Here is a 14,666-nt window from a genome sequence, read left to right as displayed (position 1 = left end):
TTGTTAACTGCAGTGCCGCCAACTGCCATCTTGACTCTCATCACTCACATTGCAGCTCCACTCTCTCTTTTATCTGCACTGGCCATAGTGAGCCAATGGAGCACCACAGCTGCCCATGTGACTATGACCCTTCTTGTCAGTAAATGCCATTTCTCATGTCATAGCAGTTGTGGTGGTAGTGGCAGCATTCGCACCGTCAAATATGCAGATTGTAAAGCACATCTAGAAGCACACACATCAGCACAATTCCCACTTGCTCGACAACAGCTTGACTAACAAACGCTGGCATCTTTCCTTGGTAAACCCACAAAGCAGTGAGGTTGCCAGAAGCAGGTAACACAACCAAGAAGCATCCTACTAGTGTCTTGAACAACAGCCTTTCCACTCTTCGTACTAGACGTTGGTTGGCTGGGTGAAGATTGACGGCTATTCTCTGCTTTGCCCGTCCACAGAGGCTCCCGGTTGCCCGAGCTAATCGGCTAGCAAATCCCGCGCCAGAAGGTCGGCTTCGTCTTATCACGGGGCTAAGAAGGTAGATGAAGATAAGAGTGAGGAGCACATTGATGACAATGTCGCATATTAGCAACGGTATGATGGCGTATGGTTGCAGGCCGATTCGGCAGCGGCCGTCGTCTTTGGAGAGTGAAGTGATGGGCACGACAAACCCAGCCACACCAATGGCCCCAAGACTGACAAAGATACCAATGGTGCTGAGCAGCCAAAGGTAATCGCTCCATCGGGATCGGTAAGGAGCTCTTAGAACGTGAACGCGCTCGACAAGGAAGAGGTACCTGACGATAGCAACGTCAGTGAACCTGTCCCCATACCAAACAGTGTTCATGAATATGTGTGCTCGACATACATGCTCACTTTGCCGGCCGTGTAGAAGAGCAGACAGAGCCTTATCGCGACCTTACAAATCGCGTCTGTTGTAATTCCGAGGCCGTTGTGAACAATTGCAGCCGCGATGATAAAGGTCATGGCAGATATGTAGTCAATAAAGATGTAGATGTGTGTTAGTGTCATGTTCTTGAGCAAATGTTGGTTGAACTGGCGTATCCGGTACCCTGCACATGTCAACCGCTGTGCTTTGGCTATGCACATTGCACTCGGATGAGGACCGCACCCAGTAACCCTGCCAACAGACATAGGCAGAGCTTGGATATGACTACTAATGAGATTCGTAGCTTGGCAGGGTCGCCATATTTGAAAGATGCTTGTCGGACAAAGTCCAGTCCATCGGGTGGTGCTATGGGTATGGGAGTCACCGATGCCGTGAAAAGCGCCCAAATGGTGTCAAGGGCAAGAAAATGTCGCATTCGGGAAGCTATGTTTGTGCAAGGGAGTTAGGTATGCGAGTCATGTTGAGAAGTCATGATAGGTTTGTAGTGTGGAGTGTGGAGTGTAATGTGTGTGTGTGTGGTATTTGGTGTTGACAAGACAATTGCTATTATTAGCTCTGGTGCAACTGCAGCCATACGGCCATCTCACAAGCGGAAGCGACAACCACTGAGGCGGTCCTTCCTGCATTCTTCAGTAAAATAGCACGTGACCAGTCAATGGAGTGAATTTGACCAGACGATGCACAGGGCTACGATAATACTGAAATGGAATAAGACGCTAATGAAGATACGGTGTACACGACAGCCAGTTGTTGCGGTCAAACCCAGCAACGGCACGTGAGTATGTAGTACATATGCTAGACGCACAAACGACTGCGGGGGTGATTATGTGTATGGTTAGTAGAACCGAGCATCATGTACTATGTGAATATTCGTCGAGTCAAATGGCATAACAAGTTCTTGGTAGTGGTACGTCATATGCCTTGTCTCGTCGCATGGTGGCTATCAAGACACGGCAGACAAGGTGGCAGAATCTGCACAGCAGACGAGGATAGCGAGGATAGCGAGGATAGCGGCAACGTACCTGGCCACTCACTGCAAGGACTGGACGAAACTTGGATCGGTAGCGGGCGACCGCGCGCGTCATTCAACGGTGTAGACAAGCGTACCGCGCGTACTCGCTTCTACCTTCTCCGAGGATACCAATCCGAGTAGCGTAAGTAGAGTGCGAGGCGTTGCAGCTGTCATCGCTTGACATGGTGATAACGGGTGGGTTGGAGGGCGCAGCATGCTGCAACGTCTCGTCATAGGCCGAGTGGTGGAGTGGCTACAGCAACGCCCAGGCCTGTGTGACCGAATCCAAGGAAACGGCTGCAGTTAGGTAGAGTACAAGTAAGGTAAGGCGAGGCAAGCTGAAGAGAGATGAGACGAGGGCCACGCAAGCTGCCTGTTGTTTCGGGCTCTGCCTCGCAGGTGTACGTACACTACTCTTGGTGAGCGGCGTGTGAGCACGAGGGCGAAGCAAAATAGCAGCAGAGGGGCAGCGAGGGCCCAACCAGCAACGGCGGCGCTTGTGCACCCACGGTTTTGGTGCAGTTCGCATCAAATGCCGCCTCAGTGAATGGCGCCCCCCACCCCTGAACCCTGGCGCGCTGCATTAACCGAGATTGGCGTCTGGCACTGCCTCTCTTCTCGCGCTCTCGTCCACTGCGCCTAGCTTTTTATTGCGCCCGTCCTTCCTTTCTCTCCTTCTCCCTCCCGCCTGGCACTGGACCGACGCTGATGCTCGTTTTGGCTTGCTGTTAGAGTCTTGCTACTTCCCTCCCCGCTCCCGCGACTGCACCTCGTCCATCCGGCCTCTGCCCCCTGCACCACTACAAACTCCGAGGAAAAGGAGACTCGCAGACGACCAAGACGACGACGACGACGACGACAACGACGACAATAATAACAACGACAACAATAGTAATATAACAGCGCCAGCAGCCAACATGCGCAAAGGCGTCACCATCTTCTTCCTCGTGACCATCCTGGTCCTAGGTTTCGCCGTCCACAGCGTCTGGACATTGCTGGGTCTTTTGGTCGCGTCCGGCCGGGAGGACGCTATTCTTCGCGGAGAATTGCCCGCCCCCAACTCCAGCGCAATCGACCATGCGCCACAATTAGTCCCCAAGATCATCCACCAGACATACATCAATGACAGCATTCCTGCCCACTGGAAGGGCCCACAGCAGAGTTGCCTCGACCTCCACCCCGACTACGAGTACAAGGTACGGAGCGCAGACCTGTTCCGAGTATGCGCGGCTGCTGACGACAACCCTTAGCTATGGACTGACAAGAAGTCGCGCGAATTCATTGCTGCCGAGTACCCGTGGTTCCTTGAGACTTTTGACGGCTACCCCTACCCCATCCAGCGCGCTGATGCCATTCGGTACTTTGTGCTTCACCACTTTGGCGGCATCTACATTGATTTGGACGACGTGGGTACATCCTTTGGCACCAAGCGATACCTGCATAACTGACAATTCACAGGGATGCAACCGCAGCCTCGATCCGCTTCTCGCCTACCCTGCGTGGGTTCGACGCACTCTTCCCACCGGAATCTCAAACGATGTCATGGGCGCGGTTCCCCGCCATCCCTTCTTCCTCAAGGCCATTGACTCTTTGACCGACTACAACCGCCGCTGGCCTCTGCCATACATCACCGTCATGGCTTCTACCGGACCCCTGTATCTCAGTCTTATCTGGAGGCACTACAACAACGCCGGCCCAGTGGGAGAGGAGCGTGTACGCATCTTGTTTCCCGACGAATACAACAACCACTCGTGGAGTTTCTTCACTCACCACTTGGGAAACAGCTGGCACAGGACCGATGTCAAGATTATCTTCTGGCTCGCCAAGCACTGGATGCTCGTGACCATTCTTGGATTTGCTGCCGGTTTCGCTCTTCTTGGCTTGATTTACAAGCTTGCCGTCTTGAACAAACGATCCAGTGGCCCTGGCTCACCCAAGATTCGTTTCTTGAGCCCAAGAATGCCTTTTTACCGTCGCATAAGTCAGAAGAGCTTTGAGCTCGACGAGCGACACGAGGTGTAACCGGCATCCCAACCTTCTCTGCATGATTTCAGCGTTATGTCCTGCACTACGTGCCTTGCATTTTCCGGCGTTTTCTTGTCACCGTCGCCCCGTATCTTCGCTTCTCTAGTGGCTTAGTATTTTTCTTCATTTTCATCTCGTCTATTTACATCAGGGCAGCGTTCCCTAGTAGCATTTTTTAACTGATTTTTCCCAACGGGCACGCACGACGCGGTTGGTACATGAAACGGTTGGGCTACCGTAGTTGTTGAAAAAAGCACCGTTTGAATGGGCATCATAGAAAGAGGCTAGACCCGAGCCAGCCCATAGAGGCACGACGGACGAGTCTCCAGGCGTGGACTTGGGCGACTTTGGCCCGTCTTGCCGGACGAATTACTATTAGTTACGATAATATCAATACCAAACATCACGTCACGTGATGGTGAGAACTCTATTTGCAGACATGGCATGTGAAACCGATCCTCAGCTGTGGAGCAAATAGTCCAGCGCTGGTTGGAGCCAGGGTGTTGTCGGCATAGATTGGCGATAGACCGGGGAAAAGCGTGTTCCCCGCCATTACGTTGCTACGCTTCGCTTCTGATTGGCCCGTCAAGTTGCCCTCTTTGGCAGCCCTGTCCGCAGGTGGACTACCACCATCAACCTTACTATAAATAATGCACCAAGGGTATTCCCGCAGCAATTCTATGGTACACGCCCCTTGCATGTACAGTAGAATGGAATTCAAGCTGACTGAGAATGCACCGATTCAACACTAGTTGCCTGGACAGCCACGCAGAGAGGGCAATGACGCAGGCCCGCCACTTCCGTAACAGTGATAACCCTTCCGTCATCGCTCCGCCCCTACCACGTCTAGTAACCATTCCCCAGCCCTCTTGACAGGCCAAAATCCGTTGCCCGGTTCCACATGTTGCATGTTGCTGGTTGCCATTGACGTCTTTCCTCCCTTTCCCTCCGTTTGCTGCAAACCATTCAGCCCAACTCCTTCGTTCTTCCACAACTTGAACACTGCCTACGCTTCTACAATCCGAATCAAACTCCCTATATCCTGTTCTCTCTTTTCGCCATGGTTGGATTCACAATAGCGATGCGTGAAGGCGCAGAACTTGTGGGCGAGCATGGGTACCGGTACCTACTCGTCAAACCCCTTGGTCAATCCAACGTGTGGGTTGCCGTAGATGCAGCAACCCAGGAGAAGATATTCATCGTCAAGCAGCCGAGTGATGATGACGTCGGCTACGGCTGGCCACGCTTCCAGCACGAGATGGTCATGCATGAGCTTCTCAAGGGTATCCCGACCATTCGACAACAAGTCGACCGCATTCCACCCGTGTCCAGGTCCGATCCGCCACGCATTGTTCTCGAGATTCTGCAGTCTACATTGTGGGATGCACGAAGGAAGCGCCAGTTCAGCGACGTGGAGATCAAGGGCATCATGCGCTCAGCGCTTCTGGGCCTGCGGGACGTGCACCAACGAGACTTGGTATATGCAGGTTTGTAGCTGTGGTTTTTGCGATATTACACATCTAACATTTACTTAGATTTGAAAATGCAGAACATACTACTCAGCGGATTCGAGGAACAGCCCAACGAAAGAGCAGTTGTAGGCGACAGCAAGATTACAACCAAACTGGGTGACCTCGGTATCGTCATGGAGCCAGCAAAGGGTCTGGTTCAACCTATCATATACCGAGCCCCAGAAGTCTATTTCAGAAACGAAATCAGCCCGGCTGCAGACATTTGGTCGTGGGGATTGATATACTGTCAGCTCTTGGAGGCTCAAGCCGCTTTTAACAAGTACGGAATATATGACGAGCTACTAATAGGCAATCAAGGCCAAAAGGAAAGATCAGTTGAGCGAGCCATTGCCCACGACTTTGGCCTGGGAACACTAGACTATTACGACGGATGTCGCCTTCCCTACCGCGATAACACACACTACGAAGGACAGCAATGGGATAAAATCGTGGAAAAAGGTGTCCCAGAAAAGGAAGTTCAATTCCTCAAATGGGTCCTGAATCCCATACCAACAGACAGACCAAGCGCCCAAGATATCCTCAACTCCGGGTGGTTCACAACAGACGACCAAGCAACTGGTCGCATTGCTGAGACACTCAAAACTCGCGTCGAAGAATCCCGCCGCAAGCACCTCCTTCGAAAGCACAGCGAACCTTTTCTGTCAAACATGGCTGTTCAGCAGCCTGTCAAGAACACGCAAGTGCCCCTGGGCGTTGCCGCTTCGACGACGTTGCCGCCCACGCCCATGCCTCAAACGAATGAGCAGCCCGTCGCGTTTGAACCCGTGTCTTTTCAGCCTTTTGAGTCATCGAAGTATTATTCACGGCCCGCGGCGTCCAGGTCTAGCACGCAGCGCCCCGCGGGGGGCACGTTTATGAATTATGGGTCTTTTATGCGATGAGAAGGGGTGTGGAGGGTTTTGGTGCTTGTGGCGATAGCGGGAAAGGATGGATTGAATAGGGTTAGTATTGTATTATTAGCTAAGAAATAGAATTTGTTGAATGAAAAACAGGGGAGCTGGTAGTGTTGAGTTGCAAACGTGAATTGAAAAACATTGCATATTGTTAGAGAATACCCTATAGTTACCCCATATTTTTCTTTTTCTTATGGTCAAGAGCTAGAGTTTCCTATTTTTATTTTATTTTACTTTCATTTCATTTTTTTTTTTGCATCCTGTATCCATTTTCTGTTTTTTGTAATGTTTGGTTTGGCTTACTTACTCGCTCTTTCCCCCCTCCCTACCTTCTATAACTATCCTTTGTAAAAGATGGAGAAGAAAAAGAACAAGGGACGTAAAGCAAACATTTATTTTCGTTTCTTGGATATCTAGCGTTGAACTGACGATAGTATACTCGCACGTAACGTATATCAGAATTAAATATTTCAGATTTGAGTTTGATGGAGATATATATATACCATATCTTAGTATACTATGTACATCACGTTTCGAAATCTTTTTTCTTAAAGAAAAATACGCGATGAATGTAAGGTTGATTGTTTCGATGTACTATGATTAGGTTATGTGTTGTGTAATAGCTAGAAGAGACTACGATACAAAACCAAGTTCTGTAGAGATTCGGGTGTTGTAAGTGAGGAATGTTTGGGTAAGGGGATAGGGTGGAAGATGGGGGTTGGATGGGTTGAGTGTTGGAAAGGGGGCATAGGTTTAGGGGTAGAATGGGATAGTGATTAGGTTCGTATATGTGTGTATATGTATATATGGTGTGTGTTAGCTATGTAACATGGATAGCCGCTTTAATGTCTTTTTTGTCTTGGGATTTTGTGTTTAGTGGGATAAGCGGGTAGGCGGGGTTGTTGGGTGTATGGCCTATGGAATGTTTTTGTTGTATATTGTAATTTTGGAGGGCCTTGTTTTCCCGGGTCCGCTGTGGACTTTTTATTACAACGTTATCTTTTGATCTCTTGATAAGGCGTCTTGGTTTCAGGTTATCTGGGTGTTGAGTTATTTCTTTGCTGCAAGAGGCAGTTGAAATTGGAAAAGTTGGTCTACATTGTATGTCATCTGGGAAACGGGATAGCTGGGTATTGTGATATTTTATCTACTTTGTTGAAATCCCTGTGTATCTTGTAGTAGGGGATCGCTCTTGTTGGAGTATTTCCTGACGCCCTGACGAATTCCTTGATGTCCCGATGGATTCTGTATGTCCTTATCAATACAACCTTACATGGGGCATACAGATAGCGACAACCTGGTATCACAACGTTAGCACGCTACCTATGAATGTAACTCATTCTAGCCGCTGCATAATTGGAGTGGGGTCGGATTTCAAGACAAGGTATGCAGTAGGCAGGTGCTTAGCGGCTTTTTTCGCGAGTCTGTTCCTCAGCCACTCAGCTACATAAGCGCTCGGGACTAGTAATTGCCATACATACAGAGGTACTGCCCGGAATGTTCCGATTGCTTTTCCATCCTATTTCCCTAAATACATTGCGGCACAACAGCCAACACACCGCTCGCTCCACTAGTGCTTCGAAAATATAACCTTGTAATCGCTTGGAAAGCCCTAATTAAGCCCTTAAACTGGAGCAGCTGTGCCACAATTGGTGGCTGCCTAAAGAATATTTCCCAATACTCCATTGCCCCGAGCAATACTTGTCACACTTCCCTTTCTTTCTACTGATTTAGAAACACCTCAACCTTCGTTGAAACGCTACTGGCTCTATTCAACAAACATGAACAATCTGCCACAAGAACTTGTCGACAAGATATGCAGTTATATACCCAGTGAGGATTTGAAGCATGTGCTCACGCTCAATCGCCAGTTTCGCTATGGTGCAGAGCGATACTTTGGATTCTTTGACGAGTATACTATTAAGGAAGATAACACCGAGTTCCTTTCGCGTTACTCCTGCCATCGCCTGCTTTACCTCAAGGAAGTCATCTTCAAACCAATGCTCCCACCCGTGTTGAAACCGCCAGATGGCGAAGAGTTACCGTGCCGTGAGAGTGCCGAGGAAATATGTGAGAAAGATGAATCCTTTACTCGCCAGGTTCAAAACCTCTTCAACACTCTCAGTCAGTTGGAGCAACAGGCTGGGGAGATGCATGCATCAGGGAGATACCGGCTTTCGTCTACAGTCTTGCGCAGGACATCACATATTTTATATGGTGTTTACATCGCTTGTACGTCAGTTGGCGTGTTCATCTTCTTACCCTTGATTTGCTCGAAATCGCTTCAGTCCATTCGCTTGAGATACACAACAACGGTAATGACAAGTTCCGCGAGTCAAAACTGGATCTTCGTGCTATCATCGATCTAACGTCGAAGTTCCCCAACCTCGAGTATTTAGGATGCAAGACGGGAGGATTTGAATGGCATGAAACAACTGGCGAGATAGAGTCGGAAACTCACTTCAAGCATGATTGGGAAGGACCACGTCGTGATGGGAGACATGAATTCGCCAACGTTGTATTATCGCCATCTTTCGAGTTGCCAAAATCACTCAAAAGAGCTTCCTTGGATTTCTTGAACCCGTTGACGCGAGCCGTGGATATCTCACAGTCAAGACCTCTACCCGATCTATTGGGGCCAGCAGTCAGAGATCTGTTCAGCTCAAGCCTGGGCATTTTATCGAACAACTTCCGTCAGCTGCAAATACGAGCCATGATTGACAAGAGTCTGTTTCCTACAGATGCCAGTACTGGGCCTCGTTGCCTCAATATGGAGATTCTAGAAGTCGTGTTTCACCCAGCACATCCGAATGGATCCTGGTACTTTCACGGCCCGCAAGGCGAAGTTCGCAATGTGATGGGGTTCAAAATCACTGACGAACACTATCCGCCATACGAAAAGACCGAGCTGGATGAAGAGATGGAATATCTACATGATGAGAGGCCCAATGGGGACCCGCATGACGGTAATTCTCAGTATCTCATCACACCAGATGAACACCGCTTACGTCCGCTTTTCAAAAGCTTCGCCGAGGCCGCCATCCATATGGCATCTTTGAAGTCAGCCTACCTCTGATCACCCCTGAACTGGTCTGATATTAAAGATCCAGAAATTGATTTTGGCAAATTTACTGAGAAGGGACGTCAGTCATTCATGTGAGGTGTCTTTTACAACGCTCCTGAGGAAAACAATGAATCTAGATCATCGCGTAGATTGAATTGGGCCGTGGGGTCGTGGTATTCAGATCCAGAGCTTCATGGCCTATTCCAAAGGATTGGGAGTGGCAGATATGGAGAAGATCTGGACGAAGAGTGGGTGCTTGATAGAGCTAGTGAAGTCCTATTGATTCGGAGATGGACTAATAATCGTTTCGTCTCTGATGAATTGAAGCGCAGTTCTTTTCTGTACTATTTCATTTGGAATAGTATCATGTAAAGCGAGGCTGCTACGCAAAAGTATAGATGTTGTCGTACAAGGACTTAATTTTGGGTTGACAGCCCCACAATACAACATACTAAGAAGCATGACTCACGTGACATGTCACATCATGCTCAGTAGCCTTTTTCACTGAACTGTGCCGCAATTGCGTCTGCGTCTTAAAAGACTGGTGAGACGGCTACCCAAAGTTTCTCATACAACCATGAATGACCTACCGCATGAACTTATTGATGAGATCTGCAGCCTCCTACCGAGAGAGGACTTAAAGAACGTGTTTATGCTTAGTCATCAGTTCCAATCCAGTGCAGAGAAATATTCGGGATTCTTTGAGAAATATACTCTCGACACAGATATCGACTCTCGATATACAGCCCTACCAGAGGAATTGAATCACTGGCTTATCACTCTTGGCCGTATCTTGTTAACCCTTGGCGTGTGCACCTCTTGGAAGTTGAGCTTCCCCTCATTACGGCTGTACAATCTTTCGAAATCTACAACAACTACAACAACATGAGTGCCCCACTTACTTCTACTTTGATGAACACAGACTTGTTCGACATGAGTTCAAACTGGATTTGCGTGTTCTTATCGATCTTGCGATGAAGTTTCCGAACCTCGAGTACCTGGGTATTCGGACTGGAGGGTTTGAATGGTGCGAGACACTGTATGGCCATCTGGAAGATCCCGTCAAATACTATTATAGCGACTGGGCAGGGCCCCGGCGTGATGCAAGAAACGATTTTGCGGCTGCTGTCTCGTCCCTCCATAACCAGCTTCCGAAGTTGCTAAGATGGGCTTGCTTGAACTTTCTCAATCCTCTGAAACATGCGTTCGTGGGTATTGATCACAATGAGCCTTTGGTTAATCTGGTGGGATCCCTCAAATCCGACCCTTTTAGTTCGAGCCTTCATTTGCTAGGCCCTCACCTCCGTCAACTTCAGCTACGATGTATGATAGACGAGAGCATTTTTTGGCCGAGGGTGGCACAGCACCGATTTGGCCCAAACTCGAAAAACTTGAAGTTGTGTTCCACATTGCGCGTCCTGACGGCACATGGTATTTTCAGAGAATGCTTGGCAAAGGGTCTGATTCAGTTGGATACCTAGTTACTCAAGCGTCTTACTCACCTTATGAAGTCACAGAGCTTGATGAGAGGATGGAATCCTTGATTAACGACACAAACTATGATGACTTACACTACAGATATAACCAGTTTCGCTTTGCGCCATACGATAGACTAAGTCCGCTCTTGGAAGGGTTTACCAAGGCCACTTTGCGAATGAAATATTTCAAGGAGGCTGTGATATGGTGTCCGTTAATATGCAATGATGAGTATACAAAGGACTATTTTCCGTGGAGGGAACACCAGGTGAACCCGAAGTTATAGAACAGCAAGCATGGGGCATCAAGTATGTCGAGCCAAGATGTCCCATGAGTCCTGGATCATATCGCAGATTAGAGTGGTGAACCTCGCCCTGGAGGCCTGATCCTGAGCTTCGCAGTCTCTTCCAACAAATCGGACGGTCACGGCTTGGAGATGGTCTAGAAGAATTATGGACAGAGAGTCTGACTAAAAGCAGAATCTTGGAGGGTAGGGTATGGCATCTTAGTCCAATATCATGTATTATGACCAGGTACTACCTGTCTCATTGCCATCATCAATTGTACTATGTATATGCTTTTGACCGCCTATTCTTTAGGCAACTTACCAGTCGACTGAAACCTTGTCAACCAAATTAAGTGAAAAAAACTAATTTACTAAAAATAAAAATTCCTGCGGTATATTTACCAATCTTTTGGCTTGTCCCAATTCTTGACTTTGTCCCATGCAGCCTCGGTCTTCTTGATAAGTTCGAAAATTTCCTTATGTATCGCCTTGAGAGCCTGTTTGCGATCTTGTGTAGCCTTGTCGTCTTTCGCATCAGATTTAAACTCGTCTGTCTTCCTTTTAGAATCCCACTCTTGGTTTAGTGCTTTTAGATTGAAGTCCATGAAATCAACGCTTCTCTTCTTCGCGAGATCGAATACGCCATTCATCTATTTTCCCCACTTCTTCTCCAAATCTTGAGTTTACCATGGTGTGCACAACGGTCCATCCCTCATTATCTTCGGGATTCTAGGCAACTCTCTATCGATGTAGCCCATCATTTCTCCTATCATATTCTTCTCTTTCGCAAATATCTCTGCTATGTCTTTGTCTTGCATATACATGAAAGTTCCCGTGACTTGGCGCATCTTCCGCACTGTTATACGAGTTTGCTCGCTCGCGCCGAGAAATTTGTACCTAGATTCTTTTGTCTTCCCTTGGATCAGGTTTGTCATCTTAGTTTGGTCTATAAACACGTAAGTATTTCCTGATGATGTTTTTTCTGGATAGAACAACTACACAGAGAACAAGGTTAGTGCGATTGCCTAGACTTCATTGTATAATAAGACAAGATTGATTAGACAACAAAAAGACGAGGAAGGGCATACATACACGAGATTTGATAGCAGAATTAAGGGATTTCTCAAGGAGCTTGAGATCATTGGCCCACTGTCCATCATCTTCTTTGCTACTTTTGTGCGGGTATTGGCTGGCGATCAATCCGAATGGAGTCGATTCAACACTTGCGGATCAGGCGTGGGATTGATTGATGCAGAGTTTGAGCTTTTTATAAGAACAGGAACCGATACGGAGAGAGAAACTGATGCAGAGAGAGGAACTGACGCCGAGAAAGAAATTGAAGCTGAGAGAGGAATCAATACAGATAGAGAAATTGGAGTAGAGCTAGGACTAGGCGCCTCAGATGCAACCGGCTTAGGTCCTCTCATCTTCTGATCCTTCTCAAATTTCCATGATTCTTCTCAATACTAACAAAACTTGACTGTAACCCCTTTCTTGGCCTCCTCAGGGTCAGGATGTGGAAAATCCGTTGTAACATCTTTTCCCATTTGGGTAAAGAATCCTCCAACGATCTTCCACTCAAGGATATGCTCCGTGTCATACTTGGCGTTGGGATCAGGCGTGTCGAACTTGTAATCGTCGCATGAGTCTTCTTGATTGAACCCATATCTTTTCAGTGAGATTGGCGGGGGTTCACCCCATTCTCCGCTGGAGGGGTAGCTGTAGCTCGAAAACTTTATTTTACATGCGTTTACCGTCTTTGGACCATAACGCTTGTGTAAATGATGCAGACTGAGATCAATCGGATAAATTCGTCTACGAGAATTACTTTCAGGGACTTCATCTTCAGCTGCTAATGCTGCTAAAGCTTTACAATCAAGCGTCTGACTTGGAGTTGCTGATGAAGTAGTCGAACTGGTTGGCTGGGTACTTTCAGATGAGGCGGAAGAGAGCGTGAAAAGGGATGTTTTAGGTGGAGCGGACGATACCAACAATGTTGTAGCAGCGGAGGTTGTTTGACTTGGGGAATTTATAGTCGTCGAGGATCCATCCTCGGTCGGAGAGGGTTTGGCGCTCGTGTTGGAGTCACTTTCGTCGCCATTCCCGTTACTGCTTCGGCATTTAGGCCCTTTACAGCCTTTACAGCCCTTTGAAGGACATGGGAAAGCCTCGTAATTTATGCCACCAGGAATAAATTCATCAGGAGCGTCAGAGAGAGAATCAAAAGCCCTCTTGATGAGATTTGCTTTCGTGGGTATCAACGGACCGCATCCTGCTTTTCCTGCAAAGTTTGTACCGCTGAGAAAGAATTCTGCCCATAATTCAGCAGCATCTTGTGCTTCGCAAGCGTACTTGTATGCTTTTGCGGATCTGATTGCTGCCACTGAGAAACTGATCAGTTGTGATCTACTAAAGAGAAGCCGCAGTACTTACTCATCCCACCAGTGATGGCCCTTCCTGGTGGCGGAATAGCTGCCATAACAATGGCCATCACCATGTCCAAAGCTTGCAAACCTGGACATATGACCTTCTCGAGAATTTTTCCAGTTTCAATGATGGCTTCAATGAAAAAGTTGCCTGCGAACTCGAGAATGGGAAGATTACAAGAGCAATAGCCTTTTCTGATCATGATACCTTAAATCAAGTCAATATCTAACTATGGAGCAAATGATTTCAACTTGATCAAATAAGTACCTGTGTATGATTTATCTTCTCCACATGGTATTTGCTGTCCACTCGATGAATACCAGGGCGCGCCATTGGAAAATGCAACTTTGGGAGGCCAAAACAGCCTCCTCATCTCCAGTCTCCTCACCAGAGGGGCAGAGATTCTTGCATTGCTCTTTTATGGTGCCTCTCGAACCGTCAGATGAATCGAAGCAGGTAAGGTTGGCGTAATATTCCCGTAATTTGCGTGCAGCACTGGGATGTTTGGTGGTCTCTTGTCCAAAAGGTTGTTGTACATCCTCAGGATTGGAGTTACAGCTCTGAGAAAAGCTATGCGTCGTCAAACTTGACACGATAGCCAAATACGTATATGCAAAGAAAGGAATAAATAGCATCTTTGAGAAAGGGTATGTGAATTCTTGATGGGTAAATATTTTTTGAAAAGCATATATTTTCTCCTGGAATGTCCATAAGTTTATATCGGTTCATAGGTGGTTATGACTATGCCTCTCTTCAGGGCAATTCAGCCCATCACAGGATCCGACAAGCCATGCCGCGAAGGATCTTTCCTGTGAATATCACATTGACAGCAGAACATGTCTCGGCGCTTCTAAGGCTCAAGTCGCAGTCTCGTATCACAGCATATTACTGTGCGACGTCTCAGTGTTGATACTTGATAAGTAGTACCAACATACCCTCCTGTGTACCCCCACCAAACTACGTTGGCTGTTGTGAAAAGTAAACCACTAAAACACTTTTAGAATATGTGAAAGCAGAAAATCTAGCCAGTAAAACAGTATTGGTTGC

At 47.7% G+C, this 14,666-nt stretch overlaps 7 protein-coding genes across 7 annotated transcripts; 4 read left to right on the top strand and 3 right to left on the bottom strand.

Annotated features, from left to right (window-relative positions):
• Positions 1 to 44: 44 nt before the first annotated feature.
• COCSADRAFT_82413 (uncharacterized protein) lies at positions 45 to 1,319 on the bottom strand (the record flags this gene model as incomplete). Its single annotated transcript, XM_007699212.1, has 5 exons — positions 45 to 121; positions 195 to 222; positions 278 to 791; positions 863 to 1,067; positions 1,127 to 1,319. The coding sequence occupies 5 exons, from the start codon at positions 1,317 to 1,319 to the stop codon at positions 45 to 47; spliced, it is 1,017 nt and encodes a 338-aa protein (XP_007697402.1).
• A 1,238-nt stretch (positions 1,320 to 2,557) lies between these two features.
• On the top strand, positions 2,558 to 4,370 carry COCSADRAFT_137254 (glycosyltransferase family 32 protein). Its single transcript, XM_007699211.1, has 3 exons — positions 2,558 to 3,112; positions 3,167 to 3,322; positions 3,375 to 4,370. Exons 1-3 carry the CDS (start codon positions 2,834 to 2,836, stop codon positions 3,936 to 3,938), a joined length of 999 nt encoding a protein of 332 aa, XP_007697401.1. The 5' UTR covers positions 2,558 to 2,833; the 3' UTR covers positions 3,939 to 4,370.
• Positions 4,371 to 4,600: 230 nt separating this feature from the next.
• Positions 4,601 to 6,468, top strand: COCSADRAFT_112044 (uncharacterized protein). The gene is made up of 2 exons (XM_007699210.1): positions 4,601 to 5,428; positions 5,477 to 6,468. Exons 1-2 carry the CDS (start codon positions 5,002 to 5,004, stop codon positions 6,352 to 6,354), a joined length of 1,305 nt encoding a protein of 434 aa, XP_007697400.1. The 5' UTR covers positions 4,601 to 5,001; the 3' UTR covers positions 6,355 to 6,468.
• Positions 6,469 to 8,147: 1,679 nt separating this feature from the next.
• Positions 8,148 to 9,445, top strand: COCSADRAFT_352879 (uncharacterized protein; the record flags this gene model as incomplete). Its single annotated transcript, XM_007699209.1, has 2 exons — positions 8,148 to 8,598; positions 8,655 to 9,445. 2 exons carry the CDS (start codon positions 8,148 to 8,150, stop codon positions 9,440 to 9,442), a joined length of 1,239 nt encoding a protein of 412 aa, XP_007697399.1.
• Positions 9,446 to 10,007: 562 nt separating this feature from the next.
• COCSADRAFT_352877 (uncharacterized protein) lies at positions 10,008 to 11,192 on the top strand (the record flags this gene model as incomplete). Its single annotated transcript, XM_007699208.1, has 3 exons — positions 10,008 to 10,238; positions 10,321 to 10,674; positions 10,704 to 11,192. The coding sequence occupies 3 exons, from the start codon at positions 10,008 to 10,010 to the stop codon at positions 11,190 to 11,192; spliced, it is 1,074 nt and encodes a 357-aa protein (XP_007697398.1).
• A 398-nt stretch (positions 11,193 to 11,590) lies between these two features.
• On the bottom strand, positions 11,591 to 12,127 carry COCSADRAFT_82105 (uncharacterized protein; the record flags this gene model as incomplete). Its single annotated transcript, XM_007699207.1, has 2 exons — positions 11,591 to 11,807; positions 11,880 to 12,127. The coding sequence occupies 2 exons, from the start codon at positions 12,125 to 12,127 to the stop codon at positions 11,591 to 11,593; spliced, it is 465 nt and encodes a 154-aa protein (XP_007697397.1).
• Positions 12,128 to 12,658: 531 nt separating this feature from the next.
• On the bottom strand, positions 12,659 to 13,821 carry COCSADRAFT_24183 (uncharacterized protein; the record flags this gene model as incomplete). The annotated part of the gene is made up of 2 exons (XM_007698269.1): positions 12,659 to 13,575; positions 13,626 to 13,821. The coding sequence occupies 2 exons, from the start codon at positions 13,819 to 13,821 to the stop codon at positions 12,659 to 12,661; spliced, it is 1,113 nt and encodes a 370-aa protein (XP_007696459.1).
• Between the last annotated feature and the right edge of the window lie 845 nt (positions 13,822 to 14,666).

Source organism: Bipolaris sorokiniana, assembly GCF_000338995.1.
Source record: "Bipolaris sorokiniana ND90Pr unplaced genomic scaffold COCSAscaffold_3, whole genome shotgun sequence".
In the NCBI taxonomy this organism is placed as follows: Eukaryota; Fungi; Ascomycota; class Dothideomycetes; order Pleosporales; family Pleosporaceae; genus Bipolaris; species Bipolaris sorokiniana.
Note: the sequence above shows the minus strand (reverse complement) of the source record. Positions and strands in the feature narration are given on the sequence as shown.